Source organism: Aedes albopictus, chromosome 3, assembly GCF_035046485.1.
Source record: "Aedes albopictus strain Foshan chromosome 3, AalbF5, whole genome shotgun sequence".
Lineage (NCBI taxonomy): Eukaryota > Metazoa > Arthropoda > Insecta > Diptera > Culicidae > Aedes > Aedes albopictus.
The window spans coordinates 312,015,381-312,038,770 of NC_085138.1; the positions used below are offsets into that span (position 1 = coordinate 312,015,381).

The 23,390-nt window shown below is 38.8% G+C and overlaps 1 protein-coding gene across 6 annotated transcripts in view; it reads right to left on the bottom strand.

The window, feature by feature from the left end:
* The window catches only part of LOC109431036 (alpha-catulin), a 451,899-nt gene that overhangs the window by 98,983 nt on the left and 329,526 nt on the right, over positions 1-23,390 (bottom strand). For all 6 annotated transcript variants that reach the window (XR_009995646.1, XR_009995645.1, XM_062842487.1 and 3 more), the window contains exons 3-4: positions 9,226-9,416; positions 1,414-1,519 (exon numbers count right to left, since the gene is read on the bottom strand). Coding sequence is in view for 4 of the 6 variants with exons in the window: in XM_062842487.1 (XP_062698471.1) it covers positions 1,414-1,519; positions 9,226-9,416 (297 nt within the window). In the remaining 2 variants the exon portion in view is untranslated. The remainder of the gene's footprint in view (positions 1-1,413; positions 1,520-9,225; positions 9,417-23,390) is intronic.

Sequence of the window (23,390 nt, forward strand, 5' to 3'; positions counted from 1 at the left end):
ATTGATTTGGGGTTTTTTGACTGAAACTGGATGGTATTGCTCTGAAAATTTACCATTTTAAAACAACCGTTATATGGGTAAGCTAAACCCTGACCAGAATGATTGTTCAAATTACCCTAAAATTGTACAAAAAGGCAATGACCCGGATAAATAGACAAACACACAGCAAATTGCAACAAGAACAAGGACGATAGACAATTTTTCCCTTGAAAAAGGTCAAAGCCCATGGCCGAAACGTTGGGTAGAATGAAATAAATCGTCAGTAAATTAAGACTGAGATAACTGTTTCAATGAAACAATTTACAAGTTTCTGAAGGAAAGCCTTAAAGGAATTTCGGAAAGAATTGCCGAATCTTTGTAAAAAATAGATATTTTGAAGAAATAAAAAAATACGAGTAATTCGCTTTATTTTGTAAACCTTGAGTAACCATCTCTGATTTGACCATGACAGCACAGGTTGCTCAACATTTTTGACAGAAAACCATCCAATTTTGCTGATTTTTTCCATGCTGAATGCATTCACCAAAAGAAAGACCGATTGACGCTGACTGCACGCGGTTGAAAAAGACCTGGGAGCCTCAAATTTTCGATGAAACTGGAGCAACATCGCACATCATCACCGATAAAGAAGCTCTACTATATGCTCGGCCCTGGAGTAAAGCTATGCTGTAGTAATCCAGGTATGGTGACTAAAATAGAATCTGTAGAAAGCATTGTTGCAAACAATCCTAGTGCAAAACTACATTAAGGTTTATGATAGCATTAAGTCTATGGAAATGAGTCACATGACTGCTCAACCACCGCCGCTACAATGTTGGTTTATTCAATAACTGCCGATCAATTTCGTGTCAAACCATCCCCAAACTGACAGAGATTTTCATAAACTTCCCACCACAACTTAACAGCTTGGAAACCTACCGATAAACGGAGTATACGGAAGAACAAAAGTTTATTGGATGTGAAAAAAAAATGTGCTCAAAATATTGAACCCGCATCACCGCACCGATTCGTGCCCAACGAGGGAAAAATATATTTATTCACCCATGTTGATCATCCACGGGTGTAACAACGAACGAGCATCGAACGAGCACTCCTCCTCTTAGCACGTGAGCTTCCGCCAAGCAGGGGGTGGATAAATTTCCGCCATATAGTTAATAGTTTGGAAAGTCGGAGTGTGAAAGCACCGCGACACAGACACAAAAGAGCGACGGCGTGATAACGAGTGTGGTTTGTGCTTGCCCGGGTGGAAAACACGTTAGTTACACCGAATTTTATTTACGAATCCTGTTTAAATAATTCATGAAGCCCGATGTGTGTGGCTGATGAAAGCTCAAGTGGATCCTGATTACATTGATGGCGCGTTGGCAAACAAAAGGGAAACTTCCGCGGTCTCCCTCCAATCCATCGACTTACCTGTCACATGCGCCAGCTCCACCATCTCAGCGCCGAATACTGAGAAGGCTTTCACGAATTCTGTAAAATTGGCCACTGATTCTAATCTACTTAAAGTTCTAGCTACCTGTGGGATGAGAAAAAGTAGGAGGAAAAACGTTAGTTCAGTTGCAATCCGCAAGCACTCAGAAAGCATTTGACTTTTTTAACAGCATTAACTATGTTCTGTTTTGATTAACTGAAATTGTTTTACTTTTATTTTTTCGCTTATCCCCTTTTTACTCTCAACTTAGTGTCTTTCAACATTAAATCGCATCTCGAGAGGATATTTTATCCTCTCGTTTAGTTGTAAGACAAGCATTGCTAGTTTGTTGTCATAATCTACATGCACGTAGCTACAGCACGCTGCAGTGCGTTTGGCCCCTCAGGCTCTATGTAAGGCGCGCTTGTTATGCACTACAGACAGCGTGCATGACTCTGAAGATGAGGCAAATTGCTGTAGTAACGCGCATGATTACACCGTTCAACACTAAATTTTGTTATGGGATGAGATAACAGAAAAATAACAGGGGTTTGGGATCCTAGAAGTGTCTTAGTGAAAGAATTTTAGAAAAATATTGGACCGGGCCTTCACAGTTTAAAACCGAAGTTTGTATGGAGAACTTGGGATGTTCAATTGATATGTGCATTAGAACGCGCTGTGCTTATATTTAGGCGTTAGACAATAACGAAACTAACCCAAATACCGAAAACGCCTAAAAATATGCACTGCCCTTTTTAATGCACATATCAATTGAACACCCCAAGTTCTCCATACAATCTTCGGTTTTAAACTGTGAAGGCCCGGTCCAATATTTTCCAAAAACTCTTTCACTATGACACTTCTAGGGTCCCAAACTCCTGTTATTTTTTTTCTCTTCCCATAACACTAAATTTTGTAAAATTTTGTCGAGCAGTGTTATTTATCCCCGATATTCCAATTGTTGCGATTTTCTAATATTCTCTAATCAGTGCAGTCTGGGCACTGTTGTCCTTCTGACTTCAGCTAGATTGAGGAGGTACGACCCAAGCGTCTATTCACCAAGGAGGTGCGGCTCAAACAGCGTCTGTTCTGGCATCCAGCGGCTGAGTAAGAAACGCTGCACCACGTCCAGCTAGATCCAAGGTGGTAGTCCCATCAGCGTGGTCGTCCCAGTGTTGGTTAGGACGTTACACAGAACTAGCACGATGGTCCTCCGGCGAGAAAAAAGTGTTGGCGTAGGCCCAATAAGGCACCCGTAAAAATCCCCATTTCGAATAACATAGGAGAAAAGACGACTCGATACAATCGACAAAGACCCACGCGACCAAATAAGGACTACGATTAGAAACTTGGAACATGGAATTGCAAGTCACTAGGTTTCGCAAGATGTGACAGGATAATCTACGACGAACTACATCCCCGCAACTTCGACATCGTGGCGTTGCAGGAACTTTGTTGGACTGGACAGAAAGTGTGGAAAAGCGGGCATCGAGCGGCTACCTTCTACCAAAACTGTGGCACCACCAATGAACTGGGAACAGGATTTATAGTGTTGGGCAAGATGCGACAACGTGTGATAGGGTGGCAGCCGATCAACGCAAGGATATGCATGTTAAGAGTTAAGGGCCGTTTCTTCAACTTCAGCATCATCAACGTCCATTGCCCACACGAAGGGAGACCTGATGACGAGAAAAAAACGTTCTACGCGCAGTTAGAGCAAACATACGATGGTTGCTCGCCGCGTGACGTGAAAATCGTTGTTGGCGACATGAACGCGCAGGTAGAAAGGGAGGAAATGTACAGATCGGTAATCGGGCGAAACAGCCTGCACGCCGTATCGAATGATAACGGCCAGCGATGCGTAAACTTTGCAGCCTCCCGTGGTATGGTAGTCCGAAGCACCTTCTCCCGCAAAGATATCCACAAAGCCACCTGGAGATCATCCGACCATCAAACAGAAAACCAAATCGACCACGTTTCAATCGACGGTAAATTCTTCTCGGATATAACCAATGTCCACACATACCACAGAGCGTATGTATGCGCTCAAAATTTTCGACAATCATTACCACGCGTCGAAGTCGAATGCCGCGGCTCAACATCGAGCAGCTGCGTAACGTAGAAGTGACTCAAAACTACGCACAGCAGCTAGAAGTGGCCCTATCAACGGAAGAGCAGCTTGGCGCAGCTACACTTGAAGATGGATGGAGAGACATCCGATGTGTCATAGGTAGTACTTCAGCTACAGTCCTAGGCTTCGCGACTTCGAATCATAGAAACGACTGGTACGACGGCGAATGTGAACAGTTGAAAAACGAGAAGAATGCAGCATGGGCGAGAATGCTGCAATACCGTACGAGAGCGAATGAGGCACGTTACAGACAGGCGCGGAACAGGAAGAACTCAGTCTTCCGGATGAAGAAGCGCCAGCAGGAAGAACGAGATCGCGAAGCGATGGAAGACCTGTTCCGCGCTAGGGACACAAGAAAGTTCTACGAGAAGCTGAACCGCTCGCGCAAAGGCTTTGTGCCACAAGCCGACATGTGCCGAGATAATCACGGGAATATACTCACCTCATTAGTAGCACCTACTTTGCACGCAAGGATATCCTCAAGCACACCTGAAGACACCCAAACGGCGAGACTTGCAACCAAATCGACCATGTGCTGGTAGATGGCCGACATTTCTCGGACGTAATTGATGTTAGAGCTTTTCGAGGTCCCAACATCGACTCAGATCACTATCTCGTAGTAAGTAAGATTCTAGCTCGGTTATGAACCGTGTCGGAGTCAAGGAACCGGCGATCGATGCGTTTCAACATCCAGCGGTTTTCAGCAGACGGTACGGTAGCTGACTATCACCAGAAGCTGGACGAGCGGCTAAGTGAGATCAACGAGAGCGATAATCTCAACACTCTGTGGGAGTCTATCCACGGAGCGATGAGTACAGCAGCGCGGGAGGTGATATGTACTGCTCAAAGACGACCTAGAAACGGGTGGTTCGACGAGAAGTGCCAAAGAGTAACGGACGAGAAGAATGTTGCCAGAAGCCGGATGTTGGTGTCGGGGACCCGGCACAGCAGGGAGCGGTATAGGGAAGCAAGAGTAGCCGAAAAACGAATCCACCGCAAGAAGAAAAAAGAGCACGAGGAAAATGTGATTGCTCAGGCGGAAGAGAGTATGCAACAGAATGATATGCGGATATGGCCTAATGACCATTCGGCCTAATGACCTTCGGCTGAATGGCCTTCGGCCTAATGACCTTCGGCCGAATGGCCTGACACCATTGCTAAAGCAAATCACTTCATCTCAAGATAGAAGGTCGTTAATATATTATGTTAAGTCTATTTTGTGAGCTTACGATATTGCAGTACACTAAAGATTAGCTGATGATTAGAGGAGTTGTCCACACGCATGGGTGTATTGTTATAAATGATTTTAGGCACTAAACGTATTAACACACTCGTTTGACGCTTCTCGACATATTTTTGAAAGAAAGCGTGCTTTAGTCAAAATACGGTAAACATGGCACCACTCTAACGTCAAATGGGGACAGGATAACAAGTTGAATTTTTAGTTAAGGTTATGTGCACTCGATAACTTGCTTGACCCAATCTCACCCCCATTCTTAATATTTAGACATAGGGTCGAAAATATTAAGTTTTTAAATAAAAAAGCAATGACAGCCCGCTTTTTTCATTACATCAACCAGATAATACCTACAGCTAACCACTTATAAGAAAATTTATTGTTAGGTACTTGTGTTGAACATTACGAAGGAGAAATTTTTTCAGAGTGATTTACTAGTAGTTTCATCATATAAGTTTAGCCACAAATTTAACAAAAAACGATTGTTGGAAAACATATTATTCTGCATCATGACGTGTAAAAAACATCTCCCCTTTGAAATAATATAAAGTTTTCAATATAAATTAGCGATAGTTATTGAGCTATTTCAAATTTTATGTTTCTCCGTTTCGACCCAATCTCACCCCCCAGACCCATTGTCACCCCCATCGACGGTACCCTGAAACGCCCATGTGAAGCTTATTTCGAATGATGTTAAAAACCCATTCGCCAACATCAACGGTTTTTCTGCATTCCCAAATGCGATGGAAACTATTTTCAGAAGTCCCGCAGGCAGTGCTGAAAATTGTAACAATTCGTTCTGTTCACGAAGATAGCGGCTTAAGCGCCACCCTCATCTAGAAGGACCGTTACCTCTTTTCAAAAACCCGGTATGAGATCTCCTGCTCAGGGCAGGCCAAACAGTTTAGCAGAACTTCTTATCCCAACTTTGACCCAAACGACGCGACGCAAATAAACCAAACCAATTCAAAAAAACTAAAGAAAAATTAAAAAAGAAAAAGCTATTATATTGGAGGACTCTCCAGGACTGATCGGTAGTGATTCGAGTAACTTTAAGCTCAAACAAACTCGTTTGAATCTTCAAATGACGACCACGGTCTGGTGAAGAGATTACTAAACTCGAAGTAAACTTTATTCTCAAAATCAACGAAATTCAAAAAAAAAAATTAAAGCAAATTTAATGAGCTTTACAATCCATTCGGTTCTAATTATTCCTACTTTTCAGGTTTATTCTTAATCAGAACAAACTGGCTACGGACCGTGACGTCACAATCGAGCTCGTCAAATAGGCGGTTCGAGCTGATTTAAATATTCGAGTACACTAGTTTATACGTTGCGCAATCGTATTCAAATGATATGGTCTGACCTTATTCTTCGGCGAAAGGCGGCTCCCACGTCGGACGATTCGAGCAAGTCCTCGTAGATGGTCGACGAGACACCGATGCGACGAACCAGCTTGGCGAAACACGTGGTCGCCTCCAACAACGTCCCGTAAAAGCCAACTCGTGCGTGGGCCGATACGGGGTGAATGCGTCCCCGGTCCTGGTGGAGCTTTCGAGCGGTTGATGCGTAGCTCGCTTCCACGCCTTGATACGTTTCGAGTTCCTCGGCTTGGTTTTCACCAGAGAAAATAGGTAGAGAAGCGAAGAGTGAACAGCCGCCTGAACGGCAACACTTTTTCTGTTTTGATTTCATTGCTCGGATGCTGGCAACTGTCGCAAAGCAGATTAATCCACCCATCGAAGGTAGTGCCTATCGCGCATACCGCATTTGAAAACTTTTTATACTGTTTTTGTATTAACTAGGAATTATCAAACTGATGTTCCAAAATGGAACAATTTTCATTAATTCAAGAAATCAATGTTGTTTGCACTGTTATCCATAATATTTGGAAACTTTGGTGAAAATTTGTTTGAAATGAGTGCAATACTTATCTTCACTTTTGTGGCAATCGTCAAGGTTTGTTGATTTTGTTCATTAGGATACCAGTTTGACGGTTCGATAAGGTATTTTTGGCTTCACACTATTCGCTTCTCTACCTATTTTCTCTGGTTTTCACCACAATCGAGCACGTGGCGTTCGATCAACGGATGAACGGTTGGATGATCGGCCACTGGTTCACGTCTTGGCTTCGGTTGGGAAAATCCACCCGGGATAACCCCAGATAAACCGCCCACGTTTTCGGGCTAGGCCTGTTCAACGTGTTCAAAATTTAGTGTTCACTCAAGTCCAATTGCTCACCAGCTTACCTGATCGGTTTCTTCAAATTATTCACAATTCTCAAGCTTTTCCTTAACTATTTTAGTTAACTCACCAAATTCACTATAAAATGAACATAAAATGTAATTTTAATTTGAAGTTACACTCTAATCGCGAACTTACTTCGACTTTAGTTCGAGAAAGACACAAATGATTAAACTTTCAACTTGATTCAGATAGATTTGAAATCACGCTATAACTGATCTTATCGATCTGAGCACTCCACCAGTAATGATAGGACGAGCGCGAGACGAATTGGGTCGAGCTAAAAAATTAAGACGCAATAACTACCTCATCGTGTACAAGTGCGTACTATTGTCTTTTTTTAGAGGTCAGTTTTGGAGAGAGAAACCTCATCTAGAAGTTTAATTTTCATTGGTGGTACATTATCTGCATTGCAGGCTTTCCTAGGTGGAAATTTCCACTACTTACCGTTTTTAAATATTAATTTGGTTTATTCGCCTACGGTTATGCATTCTTATGTGCATTGCTCGACACGATTGCTATAATGATATAATCTCATACCAAGTTATTTTAGAGGGTTTCTTCTATCCAAACATAGGTGGCTTGAATGTTTCTAGACATATGGCATGAAACGCCTTTCATTCCCGAGTGTAATAAAATACAACAATGAACATTAAATAGGGTTACAAAATTTCGTTTCGTCATATCTAAATTCAAACATCTACAGCTCATTTTAGAAACTCAACCTGAGAATGTGGTACGATCAACGATCAATTCTGACTATACATGTCAATGGTTGCTCCTCCGTGATTGATCTGAACTGGTACCAGTTGCACTGAGATCCAACTGAATAAGGGGCTGGGACATTCCACTTATTCTCAAAGTGCAATTTTAGCTGCTCATGTATATTTGATCAATAACGGCGCCGGCCAAGTCCTTATAGTCAGCTGGGAAGGGAAAGGAATGTTAGAGTATACTGGTTGCTACTAGAGACCGAGAGCACTCTGCGTCCCTCAACCTCAAACTCAACCTGAGAATGTGGTATATGAAAAACTTGTGCGGCAAGACCAGTTCTGCAAGAAAGTCACGGAAAACCTCTATTTTTTGAATATTTAAGATAAATGTCACGGACTACCTTTGAAAAATGCCAAATGATATTCACCGTGAATATCATTGGCATTTTTCGAAGGTAGTCCGTGACATTTACCATAAATATTCGAAAAATATCCGTAATGCCTGAAGTTCATAGGCACAATATGTGTTGAAAAATGGACAAATTGAGTGGAAAAATTGCGAAAAAATCCACGTAGTTCTGGTGGGATTTGAACCCACGTCTCCCCAAGTTCGCTAGACAGGGCGCGTTAACCAATTCTGCCACAGAACAAGTAACAATTCTGTGAAGTAGAAAGCCAACTTGAACCCAAAGCCCACTTCACCCCACGTTGTGGATAAGCACGTGCTGTGGATAGGCAAAAAGTCTCGACACTAAAAAAAATAACTTGCTCTCACTGTTGTTCGTAGGCACGCTCAGAGAGTGTTGGAAGTGGACATCTAAGGACCGAAGAAGATGGTGAATTGCGAGGAAAGAACGTGGGTGAGGTGGGCTTTGGGTTCAGGTTGGCTTTCTACTTCACAGAATTGTTACTTGTTCTGTGGCGGAGTTGGTTAACGCGCCCTGTCTAGCGAACTTGGGGAGACGTGGGTTCAAATCCCACCAGAACTACGTGGATTTTTTCGCAATTTTTCCACTCAATTTGTCCATTTTACAACACTGCCTATGAACTTCAGGCATTACGTATGTCTAACATATCATTTCGGTTGGTTATCCGAAAAACAACAACATTCGTGTCGAAAAATATCGTTTTTCCGTGACTTTCTTGCAGAACTGGTGTAGATTCTTAGGTTCAGCTTCTGAAATGAGCTGTAGGTGATTGAATTTAGATGTGACGAAATGAATTTTTCAGCACTGCCCGCAGGCATCGCAGTTAAAATCTGGTATCCTACAGATAATGTATTAAAGTCGCCATTTTCACATGATTTAGAAATGCTCACAAACCAACTTCGAACAAATAAACAAGTTAGCTTTTTTGAAATAATGGAGCCCTATTATAGAAGCCATAAACTGCACTAATCGACCTACAAGTACCACTTTCACGTCAAATGTCTTCTGAGCGCCGACCGTATGTAGTAGCTTGACCGCATTCTTACACCGCTACTTACCCTGTCTTTGGCTAATAATAACTGTTTAACGACCACGATATCGGCCAGCAGCAGGACCCGCGTCACCGAACTGAGCAGAGTCCGTGCCGCCCGTATCATCGGTCCTCTGTCGTCAATCGGATTAGGCCGGGGCGAGTATCCCACCGTTGGATCCGTTGCCGCAATATCACATAAACGCTCTATCGATGAGCCTGTGAATGGAAAGCAAAAGAAAGAACCGCGTATAAGAAAATGTGACCATCATGTGACTGTTACACTCAAGGGTTTTGGGATTAGGGCGCTGTCAGGTCAGGGATGATGCCGGACCGGGCCGGGCCGGTACCTACCTACTGCTGTGGTATTGTTGTTTGTGGGAAGGATTACGGCTTTGACGGGGTGATATAATGGCGAAAGATATTGGTTTGACACGTGTGCAGAATGTCGCCCATTGAGAGCGAGAGCCTGCATTGCACCATGGTGGTCTCTTTAGGTTCTGAAGACGTGGAAAGTTACAATGTTGGGTGGTGGAAAACCAATTTGTTTTCAATGTGGAGAACTCATAAAGTACTAATTGTTTTGTTATTGGATTACATATTGAATAGAGTGTCCTTCCCGGGACGTCCCGGGACAAGAATTCCCGGGATTTGAATGATTTCGGGATTTCCCGAATCCCGGGATATAATTTTAGAAATCCCGACAATCCCGGGAATCCCGGAATGAAGATCATTCGTAGCTAAAACTGCCAAATATCTAAGCAAAACCTTGTTTTCACTTTTGGAATTTTATCGGTTTTCTCACATACTACCTATTGGGCTTTGGACACTAGGTTATACTTAAGAAAACATTCACGACAAATTTGGTTTTATCTCTCTCTCTCTTCTTGGCGTAACGTCCCCACTGGGACAAAGCCTGCTTCTCAGCTATGAGCACTTCCACAGTTATTAACTGAGAGCTTCCTCTGCCAATGACCATTTTGCATGTGTATATCGTGTGGCAGGCACGAAGATACTCTATGTCCAAGGAAGTCAAGTAAATTTCCTTTACGAAAAGATCCTGGACCGGCTGGGAATCAAACCCGTCACCCCCAGCATGGTCATGCTGGATACCCACGCCTTTACAGCTGTGGCTATATGGGCCCTTGGTTTTATATAATGCCTTAACATTAAATTTTCAATTATACTGGTTTATTCAGTGGCGGTAAGAACTAACTGGACGTGACCCAAATATTATATTACATTGTAATGTTTGGAAACCTGAGTCCAAACTTGTACTATATTATGTAAATTATCCGATTTTCTTAGAAGAGAATTAATGAATCTCAAAAACGAGTACAACGTCTTTAAAATTATTCAAAAACCGCAATTGCTAAAAAAAAAGTCAAACTTCTGTATTGAAATATTCATAAAACTATGAGTTCAAAAGATTCCCTAAAATTGCAATGAGGTTGAACAGATGCGTTTTTTTTTACAATGCACCAAAAATACAAACATTATCCGTAGCGATATAGGACGGATTATGATGCTTTTTCCACTCAAAATATAAGATATTTGTAGAAAATTAACTTGCAATAAATTAACTACTAAAGAGTTTAAAACAGACATTTCTTGGTGAACTAACATTGATCCTTTATTTCTCTTTATAGATGATTTTTTACATAGAATAATGGTTCATTACATTGTAAAAAAATTGGATAAAATGGCTTATAATGAAAACAAAATATAAATGTGTTAAATATATAATAATATTTGAACTGCACAAGAGCAAAACAAAACAAATTTCTAGGTTTTTATTGAAATTAAAAAAAATCCCGGGATCCCGGGATTTCCCGGGATTAGCTGAGTATTTTGTCCCGAATCCCGGGACAAGAAAATTGGCCGGGAAATGGACACTCTAATATTGAATAAGATTATCTGTTTAGCTTGTTCCATATCGAAAAAAGAAAACACAAAACTAGTTGTTTCTTAGCGAGTTTTGAGTTTTTCTTTGAGAGTGGGGACACTGGGATTGCATAACTAAAGATTTAAATGTTTTTTTTTTTTTTTAATTCTCAAGCGATTTCCCATACATCTTTGAAAATCGTGGGTTTTCTCTGGGAGAAGCTGTCTAAACACCGCTCTAAAAAAAAACAAAATATATAGAGATTTGTTTTCATACTGTCCAACCACAGAAATTTGGAGTTGATTTAGCAATTGTCAAAACTACAAAAAACTGAATTTTTAACAGAAAATTTATAAAAAAAATGACCTTACGTTTAAATAACTTGAAACATCGCTTCCTAGATCACTAATCATTACATCCTTCAGCAAAACGTTGGATATTTGATTCATAATAAAACTTAATACCTTCATTAGGCTTAACCTTAAACGATTTTTTTCATCGATTCGTGGAAATACCATCCTGTCAGTGCACCATAGTGCAAATGCTTAAAAACTATCCTTGAAGGCAGGTATAAGTTCATAAAAATCATATTTCACTTAATTTTTAATAGTTAAGTTGATTCCTTTAATAAAAATCTACCGAGAATTCTTTTAGGAATTTTCTAAGCAACTTCATTGGAAGTTGCTCAGGCAACTCCTCCAACCGTTCCTTTGATTATCCTTTTTTTTCTCAGACAATTGATTTTGAAAATTTGTCGGCAACTCCTTTAGAAATTGAAAATTACTTTATTTTATTGGGAATTCTTTTACCATTTTTTTCGGGAATTTCTTCAGTAATTCCCTTTGAAATTTTAAAAAGGTATTACTTTGAGAAATCTTTCGAGAATTCCTTTGAAAAGATTTTCAGCAATGCTTTTGCAAATTTCCTCTGAAATTCTCTTGAAAACTTTTAAGATTCAAAGGGGTCTTTAAGCTTTACAGAACTTTTTCAAGATTATGTTTACCATAATAAGAAAAATTACAATAAATCGAGGAAACTCGGGTTGATTTGAAGCTCCATAATTTTTTTATGGGATAAAAAGTTTGTAAAAACTTTGAGCCTAATTTACTCGAAAGTGGAGTTTTCTCACTACTTTTACCTCTACCCCTCTCACTTTGAGACTTTCGTTAGGAATCTTTCACTTATCAAATTTCCTAAAACTTCTCTAGTATTTTTTATATTTTTTTGAAACTTCTTTGGTTATTCTTTTGGGAATCGATCAGGTAATTCCTTTGAAAACTTCTCTGGCAATTCTTCTGGAAACATTCTTGGCTATACTTTTGGAAAAAGCAGCAACTTCTTTCTTCCTTCCACATTATTTTTCGGCATTTTGATTTTCTTAGATAAATTTATTGAACTTTTATTCAGAAATTTCTTAGGAAAAACCCTTTGTCAATTACTGTGATTGCTCGGTAATAGCTCTGAACGATTCCATAAGCAGTCAGTTTGGAAATTTCTTAACCTTTCATCCAGCCAACGTACATTTTGTTCACCTTTGGAAAAGCATAAAAATATTCATAACTTTTTTGTTGTTCGATGGATTTTGATGAAATTTTCACAACTTTCCGAAAAACTTTTCTAGTTTAGGATTCCGGGTGCCTGGTCCACATGTTTCCGGAGTTACTCCGGATTGTCTTGGGGTACCAACATTGGCCACATACTTTACACAACGTATATCTCAAGATCCCGATGAGGTAGAAGTATAGTGTCTTCGGCGAATTTGTTCAGAAGGTTAAGAACGACTTTGGTTCGCGATTCGGCCGCTAGGCGGCGCCAGTGTCAAAAATGTTCAAACCCTCATACAAGGGATGGCCAAAATGTTTAGGATATGCATCTTTTTTTCTCTCGCAAAAACGTTCAACATTCTGTAACTTTTCATAGAGTGCATCAAAAATTCTCAAATTTTGACTGTTTGTTCAACTCTATTATATGTGCATGATTGGCACACATTTGAGCTCGATTGGTTAATCTATTGCGAAGTTATAACCGTTCTGGTAAAACACTATTTTCAGACAACTAATTTTTGAACTGTCATATCTCGAAAACCAGTTAACCGAATTGAATAAAATTTTTAACGTTTATCAACAATATATTGATACTTGATACGACGCTATGAAATGTAATATTTTCTCACGATAAATAAAGTTATACTGGTTTGACATTTTGACCCATGTAGAGGAAAATAAGTCAAATTTACAATATCATACAGACACTACTAAATGTGTTATTCTTTCAATCCAAATCGGCTCTAATACATCTAATCAGAGATATCTTCAGAACAGAAGCAGAAAATCTTTGGATATCAACAATAAAACACTGTTCGACAAAAAAAAACTTTTGCCGTGATCAGAGACCCCATTAGTAGGGCATCAAAGCGCATGAAAAATGTAGAAAAATGCCATTTTCAAATCTGTTGGAGCACCCCTAGAAACTTTTTGAGATGAGTTTGAATTTTATTCATTTTTGAAGGTTCGACAAGAGCTTTAGAAATCATCATAAACACATTTGAAATACAATATCTTTGAAATGCAGTTATGTGCACCGCTGAAATTTTCACAGATCTGAGAAGCAACTTTGATAAATAACTAGTCAAAATTTCAGCCTATTACGACATTCCGCTTCATCGATACATATCCGCAAAGGCTTAACTCTGACTCATATAGTGAAAATCTTTTAGATTTTTTTTATCTAATCCCATAAAGCACGCCCATATTCATATCCATTTAAAAAACTTCTATGCATTAATGCCGTGCAGCGTCAGTCTTTCGGATACTTCGAACGCTTCGGAATATTAGATTATTATTATTATTAAGCTAATTGTGGAAACGACCGACTGATAGGCAGAATTTATCCCTCTGCAATTGGCTTTTCGGTCCGGAAAATTATGAGCGGGGTGATTCTATTACATCCGACGTTTCGGCCCTTGGTTTGGGCCTTCTTCAGGGAGGTCTAAAATAGGGGTGTTTTATTATCTAAATTCACATTTTGCATTATTATTATTTATTTACGATACTTTACCTAAAAGTGGGCATTCGTGTCGGGCAAAACTTAAAACTAAATACTTTTATACATTTCAATTTCTTTGATAAATTTAATCACTGATTTTTTTTCTTGTCATCGTTTCTAAGAATTTCCGAAAGAGTTCCACTACTTCCACAATTTCTCCTAGCTGAAGTAAATCCAAAACAGTCGACGAGGATATGCTGGACGTTAAGATCCGTTCCGCAAAATCTGCATACCGGCTGGTATGTGTTATCCATCAAGTACGAATGCGTGATGCGAGTATGACCGATTCGTAACCTTGTTAAAATTCGCTGTTCAGATGCGCTGTATCTGTCGAGAAACTTTGTCACACTTGGTTTAATTTGACGGAGCTGTGTCCGTGCTTGTCTCCAGTCGTGTTCCCAGGCACACCAGATGAGATTTTTAATGTACCGTATAGCATGTTGAGCTGGGATTGCTATTCCGATTGGGGGTTTGCTCCGTCCTTCATTAGCTAACTTATCTGCTTCCTCATTTCCATGAATTCCTGCATGTCCAGGAACCCAACTAAACACAATGTTTTTCTCTAAAGAATCACGTTCGATAGCCTGGACCCATGGATTTGTTGATTTCCCTTTTTGAATGGCGTCCAGACAACTCGCTGAATCGGTTAAGATGATCGTCGGCTCATTTTTTTTTTTTTTTTGTTTATAGAGACTTTACCCTGAAGGGGCATTCGTCTCTAACAACGTCGGCTCATTAGTTGCTACCATTGCTACTGCTTCTTTCAGTGCATAGGCTTCGGCTGAAAACACACTACAACTCTCAGGAAGACATGCCGAGAACTTATAGTTTGCGCTACATATTCCAATACCCGTCTTCTCCGATCCCTTGGAGCCATCAGTATATATTTTATTATAGGCTGAGTATTTCGTTCTAATAAGCTCCGCAAACTTAGGCACAACTGTTTAACTCGAACTACCCGCTTTGATACTGTTCCTTAATGTGTTGTCTATCGAGGGTGATTTTATGTACCACTTTCGGTTTGTTAATCTGATAATTGGACTAACGTTTGGAATAGTCGATCCTGTGGTTTCCTGCACTAGATCTGCAGCTCTTCTCTCTCACCACGGGGAGATGTATTGCTGTCGCGGTTTTTTCTAGTAGACGTATGGCCAAAGTGGCGAGGCGTTGGATGATTTTTAAGCGAAACGGTAGACAACTTGATTCAGCCATAACTGCGACAATGGGACTAGTACGAAAGGCCCCTGACGCTTGACGAACGATTTCGTTATAGGTTGGTGCGAGTATTCTTTCTAGATCTTCGAGGTTTCGGCTGGTTATCCCAATACCGTATGCTAGCTTGGAAAATACAAGTGCTTCACCTACTGAAAGAAGCGTTGATCTGCTGCTTCTTTCTAGACGGCAACCCAAAATACGAAGAATATTTATCCGTTGTGTACAGCTTCGTTTGGTTTCGGCGAAATGCTGAAGGAAATTCAATTTCGAGTCCACTAAAACACCAAGAATTTTTAACTTTCGAACACGGGGTATTGGCGTGCCATTTATTTTGATGGCTCGGCCCCGCAAACGATGTGTTGATCGACAAATATGCAGAAGTTTGGATTTGTCAGGAGCAATGGCGAAACCAACGCTTGTGGTCCAGTCAGTCACAGCAGACACTGCGTTTCTAAGCATTTTTCGTACTAAGCTGAAGTTTTTCCCCTTAGCAATTACTATCACATCATCGGCATACACCAGAATTTGCACATAGGAATATTGGATGGATTTCCGTTCCAGTAGGAGAAAACGTTTCTTTACAAGACCTAGTGAAGGGTCACTAGATGTGACGTCCGTTTTCTAGTATTAATGTATTTTTCAGTCTCCGACTGAAGAAGATGAAAATTGTATTTCAAACATCTGGTTTAACTAAGTAAGTATGATTCTGGAAAGCTGTACGAGAAATTTTAGGATATGATTACAAAGGATCCACAGGAAGAAAGTTAGATTAATTCATTGAGGTCAGTATGAGTGTTTTAAGGAAAAACTTTTCCAAATAAATTTAATGTTCTAATTGCAGTTTTCAAAAAAAAATGTCGCTTATGAAAATGAATAGTTTATTGTAACATTTGACATCAAATGTTACTTTCATAATCATGTTTAAATACCAATAAACTGCGGTTTTGAATTCGATGGATTAGGATCACAATTCAGGCAAAATACACTTCGTCCACTTAATTCAAGGAAGTATTTTGTTTTGATCGAATTTCGAGTCTCAAATTTAAATATCCATATATCGCATATGGATGAGAATGCTTTTCAATGATTTGGTGTGTACCTAAGTAACCGTTCCAGATTGCTTAACCTGGTGGATATCAATCAGTTCCATGTTCTTAAAAATTTAAATACGATGCAGAAAATATATTCAAATTCCAACGACCTAGTGCTTCTGGATAGATAATATTTAACACTATATTAACAAATAGGGTCTAGGACAATTTAGGCAGGTGCACCTATTTTGGGCATTTGCTGCTATAACTCATTCAATTCCAAACCGATTGATTTGAATTGTTACACTGTAACCGTTCAAGAATATTCACGAGGTTTTTGAAACAAGATGGCTTAAGCGCCACTCCCGAAACTCGAGAGACCACCTGTCGTTTTGACTTTGCCCGACTTTGAAGACTTTCCCCTCAGGGGACTCGTGAACGGCTTCACTATTATCCAACGAACCCGGAAATACGCCACCTTACCCTGCCCACTTACGATGGAGAAAACCCCGACCTAAGCTCTTTCGATTCGTACGCTTGGGATGGAAGGTGGAAGTTTAGAGGGTCAATTTACCTCAACCGTAACGATATAAATTACTGTGAAAAAGATGAATTTCAGTTCAACTATTTAAAACGGATTTATTCTAAAATTGCTAACTTGAATTCATAAATTATTTTGAACAAACTGATTCGGGTTGGACCTTTTATTTACAAACGTTTACGGGTTGGGAAAAATGGAAACAATCATGGCCATGAAACAAGGTTTCCACGTACCTGCGCAGGTTTTGTTACCCTGAAGCGTTGTCTCGATGTCTTCCGACGACGAACGTTTCCGGCCCTTGCCGGAGCTGGACGAGGGATGTCTGTTGTTGCGTTCGATCCCTGTAGCAATGGCGATGACGATGCTTGGCCGCTGACGCTGTAGTGATGGCGGCAGCGATGGACACTAGAGCTCGGGAGTATGGCCGAAATATCGGTGCGGAGGAGGTGGAGGCTGGACGGAAGGCTTCCGATTTATCGATTCCTCGAGAGCTTTCGCTGCGACGGATTGTCGAGCTTCCCGGGTTATGACCGTCTCCTCGGGACAAAGAGCCAACGTACCCTTCGTACGGCTTCTCCTTGTGGGTTCCACCGTACGCGATGAAATGAAACCCCTCGCCTTCGGATAAGGTCCGGTCCCACGCACGACACTTGGCTACGTACGCGGACCGTGCTCTCGGTACTCTGTCCACCTGGGGGTTGTAGCGTGAGGTAGACTTTGACGACGGCTATTGGCGACCGCCGGAGAACTTCGTTCGTGATCTAACGAACTTCACCTCGCTCCGTTTAGCTACCTCGAAAGGCGGGCCTTTGCGGATTCCCGAGCTCAAGAATGTCTGTCCGAGTCCTCGGACGAGAAGGGCGCCAGGGACGCCTCGGGTAACCCCTAATTGACTCCGCTTGTCACACTAATTCGCTGATTCCAGCCCGTACAATAAAAAGCGCCTTGGCGCTGGAAATAGTCCAACGCGAACAGTATCAATTAATCACTAGTCAAAAATTGCTTAAAACACTATATTTACCTTTTTATGTACAAATCCACACTAAGTGTAGAAGAAACGCAGAATAACCACGGTCTCACAGACCGGAAAAACACGTACAATTTTACTAAATTAACACAAAAGATACAAAAAACCGTTTTAAACTTTTTAAACGAATTCACTTTTCTACCTAAAATTACCTTCGGTACGCAAACGAAGGGCACAAACTAATCAAAAACTACTTCACTTTTCGAAACTTAAAAACCGCGATTACTTCCACACACCAGCCTTATGATGAACGAAATGATCGAGCTTTGGTCAATTTTCCCTTAAATAAACTTCTTAAACAATCCCCTATTATTCGAATAGTCGCGCCAACGAAGAATTCGAATGGCGATCTAAATTATTGGCGCATTCCTAGGTTCGTCAAGATGGTTTACAAGAGTTATGTATATTTAGGAGCCATCACTGCACTCACTACGTCATTTTTATAGCAGCTGGTTTAGCCGAGACACAAACCAACATACACGTATAGCTCTAGTTTCTAATTCAAACGAGCAAAGTCAAGACGAATTTGAATGTCGAATCTAATCTAAACAATTTAAAATTATAGCGATAATTATTTTATGGCATATTTCTGTAAATGAATTCAAAGCGTGATTTTACTTAAAAAGAGAAAAACGTCAAAGCGTTTTTCAATGCAGTTCATTAATTACTAAAACAAAATATTTACCAAAAACTAACCTTAAAGCAAAAACAATTTTGCTTAAAAAAAATAAAAACGTCAAAACGTTACAACACATAGCTAGATACTATGCGTATCTGATCGTGTCTCAAAAATCAAATCAATCGGTTCCAAATTGACTGAGTCATAGACACAAGTGCCTAAAATAGGTGATGCTGCCCAAATGGTTCCTGACCCTATGCCGCTGGAACTTATAAAGCAGTTTTACAATCGTGGAGGACATTATTGAGCTTGAAATTAAGATTGGAAATATTTTACTACATGACAAATTCAATTAATTTCATAAAAGTGTCTTCAATGGTAATGCCCCAACATACAAATTCTGTATTGTGAAACTAACTAAAATGTGATGAAAACAACGATTACTAATAGTAAATGGAGATTTTTCTCATTTTTAGCTTGCATTTTTTTAGGGTTGAATTGTTTTGAACAGTCGTGAACTTAAACCATATTTTCTGCGCAATGCCAGCTTCAATTAATTGTATTGAAATAGGTTTGTTTTATTCAATAAAGTTATCAATTTTACCACCTTGGTATGGCTAGGAGGTTCTTCGAAACATTAAGTGAATATAGACAACCCATGAAAACACTGCAAACGTTTTTTTTTTTGTAGTGATCGCAAAATATTAATGTAGGTATTAGATTTTATTTTTATTTTTACACAGGCTTTGAAAAATCGACCGGATTTTCTTCTCGAAAAATTGAATTCAATTATTTAGATCATAAGTGTAGCATTTTGAATTCAAATCAAAGTAAAATAGTTATTTTGTTATGATTAGATAAGGACAGGGGCTGCTTTTTGTGATTGAATCAAGAGAAAACTTCAAGGATTTGTATTATATAAGTCATATTTGATTCTTCCCGGATATGTATCAATGAAATGGAATGTCGTATAGCCTATTACGCCTAAATTTTGACTAGTTATTTATTAAAGTTACTTCTCAGATCTGTGAAAATTTCAGCGGTGCACAAAACTGCATTTCAAAGATATTGTATTTCAAATGTGTTTATGATGATTTCTAAAGCTCTTGTCAAACCTTCAAAAATGAATAAAATTCAAACTCATTTCAAAAAGTTTCTTGGGATGCTCCAACAGATTTGAAAATGGAATTTTTCTACATTTTTCATGCGCTTCGATGCCCTACTAATGGGGTCTCTGATCACGGCAAAAGTTTTTTTTTGTCGAACAGTGAAATTTAAAACCATTGATGTAAAAAAATACATTTTTTCGAGAAAGATCCAAAAAGCTTCAATCCATGATAACATTTTTTAACGTTTGAAAAGTACCTATGACGGATTTCGCGCCAACTCGAACAAATGTTGGCAGCACCCTCTCAGATTACAACGAAACTTTCTTGGTGTGTAGACCTTGCCCAGATAAGCCACTTTGCATACTCATTTTTCTAATATTTTTCTCGACTGACTTTTGAAAAGGGCTAAACTTTTTTATGGATTTTTTAAAAATGTTTTTAATCAAAAAATGACTACTCCTACAAAAAAGTGTTGTATGGGTGATTATCACAAAATAAGTCAAATTTTAAGAAAAAAATACTGAAAAAAAATCCAAAATGAGCCCTACACTGAAAAAAATCATTTCTAAAAATTCAAAGTTGATTTAAAAAAAAACACCATTTTTGATTTTGATGAAATTTTGTCTCAAGACAGGTAATTATGTTCCCTACCAACCGTCCATACATCACAAGATGGGCACTTTTAAGGAAAAAAAGTTTTTCTAACAAAAACTTTTTCTTGTTCGAATGATTTTTTTTTCAGTGTATTTTGTTATCAACAATAAAACCAGTGAAGGCCATAACAATCCCACAATCCAATGAAACTCAATTTTCTAGGAGATTTTGTGTTATTTATTCAATCATTTGGAAGGGTTTTCCTATACATAAAAAACTTCAAAATATTACAAATGTATTTTCTTAGGAAATGTAATGTTTGATCGCAATATGTATTGAAGTGCACTTTTAAATATACAATTATTTATAATTATGAATTTTTCAAATATATATATATATATATATATGTGTGTCTTAGAGCCAATTTCAAACATGTTCGTTTCTATTTTTTTCCGACCATACTAAATATTTTTGGTTCATCTTCTGAATTAGAATACCTGTTTGCCTTTACTTTGTCGCCAGGAATAGGCCAAAAACTATGGAATTTCTGAGTGCCTGGTATTGTTTTGGCGTTATTATATATTTCTTCGAGATCTTCTGACATTTTAATGTACTGTTCAGTGGATACGTAACAGAAATTTAATTTAGTTATATTTTTATCTGTCTGTACAACTGCCCAGTTATATAACTCTCGTGGAGTTGTTATGGTATTTCCATAATCTCGAGCAAGACTTGCTCTCTTTGCCATTCGCTTGAGAGTGCCACCAATAGCATCACATGGACCTTTACCGTGGGACGTTGCAAAAAAATACCATTCTGCTCTTAATGCATGCTTTGACTGGAATCTACATAGACTAGCAAAGTTCTTCTTATTTTTGTATTGTGATGCTGCCCCATCAGACATAAAATAAATTTTAGAAAAGTTCGTTAATTGTTTTATAAAATCTATCATTTTTTAGATGAACAACTGGACCGCAACTGTATCGTGAGCCATTACTTCCGATATGATAATGAAGCTAACATTTACAAGTTTATTATCTTTCATATAGTAAATTTCAAATGGGTGTATTGTTGCTTGCGAGTTGTTCCAATGATATCCTTGAGCAGCGTTTTGAATTATGAATGAATAGTTTTCAGAGAAATCACAAATCGCAAGAATTTCATCATCCTTTAATGTATCTTTTTTATTTCTGAGAAATGATGATTGTTGTTTATGAATAAAGTCGTGTGTTATAAGTTTGTCAATTTTATCAACAAGATACGGAACAAATTCATCAACAGGTTTAATAATCGTTTCTAAATTACAGCGATCAGTATTCAACCACTGCTGAAATATAATCTCTTCTTTGTCATTTGATTCTAATATCAATGTAAGTTCCTCTTCAATGTGTTCATTACAAGCACACTTTTCACAAGCACGGAAAAAGCAATTATCTGTTCTGGTGGAAATATCGCAAAGCATTTTTTGTATTATTTCATCTTGTGACACAATTCTTATACTGTTGAACATTAAATTTACATTTTCATGAATAGTACATATGCATACATTATGTATACCAGTAGAATCAAATAAAATACAATGCTTTGGTCGCAACTGTGTAAATACTGTGAAACCAATATTCACAGTTTTGTACATATCTACAAAAATCATATAAGCCTCTTTGAGTGACATCATCAAAAGTCGTTTTTGAACTTGTTGTTTTTTTTTTCATTTCGAACCTCAGAAACAAAATCATTTGTTCCTGGCATTGGCCTGCTGATATCATTATCATCAAAAAATTCTCTTACTATTTGTTTTGTATCGTCATCAATACCATGCCCCCTTCTTTTTTCGGTGGTACAAAGAATACCCTGTTCATAAACAAGATCCTTCACCTGCCTCGCCATATACATTGGTGCGTTAAACTCTCTTGTGATTTTATTTACCGACCAAGACTTAGGAAGTACAGATAGTATTTTAATCTGTTCGCTTCTGTCAGTTGTAGGGTGATTGAACTTATCCTTTAACTGCATAATTATCTCGTCATACGCCTCCACTTTGCCAACATCCGTTGAATCTATTCCGAAGATATTTTTTCGAACTGCTTTCGTAATCTGCAATGATTTGTTTATGCGATATTCCATACTTCTCATGTTTCTAGATGAGATTGGCGATAAACTCAATGTTTCAGCAATGGTATTAAACTTCTCAATATTATGGGGACCCTGTAGTTGATCTGTTGACGGAATTGACTCCAATGATGGAATAGATGGTACCATATCTGTAAGATAAAAGTTAAGGTTAACAATATAATAATGAATGCAGTGGAAAGTTAATGATAGTTATTTATGCAACGAGTTGCAAAAATGATTTTTTTTTTCGCACAAGTAGTACATTTATCCAACGAGGCTTGCCGGGTTGGATAAATACGAAGAATACTGAAAAATGTAGTTTTGCAACGAGCTGCAAAATGAGTTATATAAAAGAAGCTAACACGTTGAAGGCTTACTTACCCAGCTCATGTTCGATTTGTTGACCACTCGTTGACGGTTCTGGTTCTGGAACATCATGATGTTGCTGCCCACTAAATGATGGTTGCATAGTTTCGTCGTTTCCATCCGATCGGCGTTTTTTCGTATTCGGGCTTCTGTTGTGACTTATCAATCCACGACATGACTCACAAATACTCATCGATTCGTCGATTTCATGTGTATATCCCATGGAATGAATTTTATCTATCAATCTTAATGACATGCCCCGTAGATTATGACGGTTGCACTTTGGATTGTTTATTTTTGCACTGCACTTGAATTTGTTGAATTTTGATTTATACGATTGATCCATTACTTTTCAGAACTGCCTTTAATAACCAAAGAGAAGTAACACGTTGAATGATACCGATTCATTTTCTTGTTTTGTTCATATTTGCTTTAGGTACAACTCTTGATTTGTTTTTTTTTTCGATTAGGTAGTTCGAATCTAATAAATAGCCTTACCTAATATTAGGTAAGAACATGGGGTAGAAACGTTTGGGTATAAATTACAGCAGCACGTATGAAATGCGTGTTCTAATTGTATATTGTTTCGTACTTCAGCACTCTAGCTGCGTGAATATGGGTGCATTGCATTGTCGCATATGACACAATA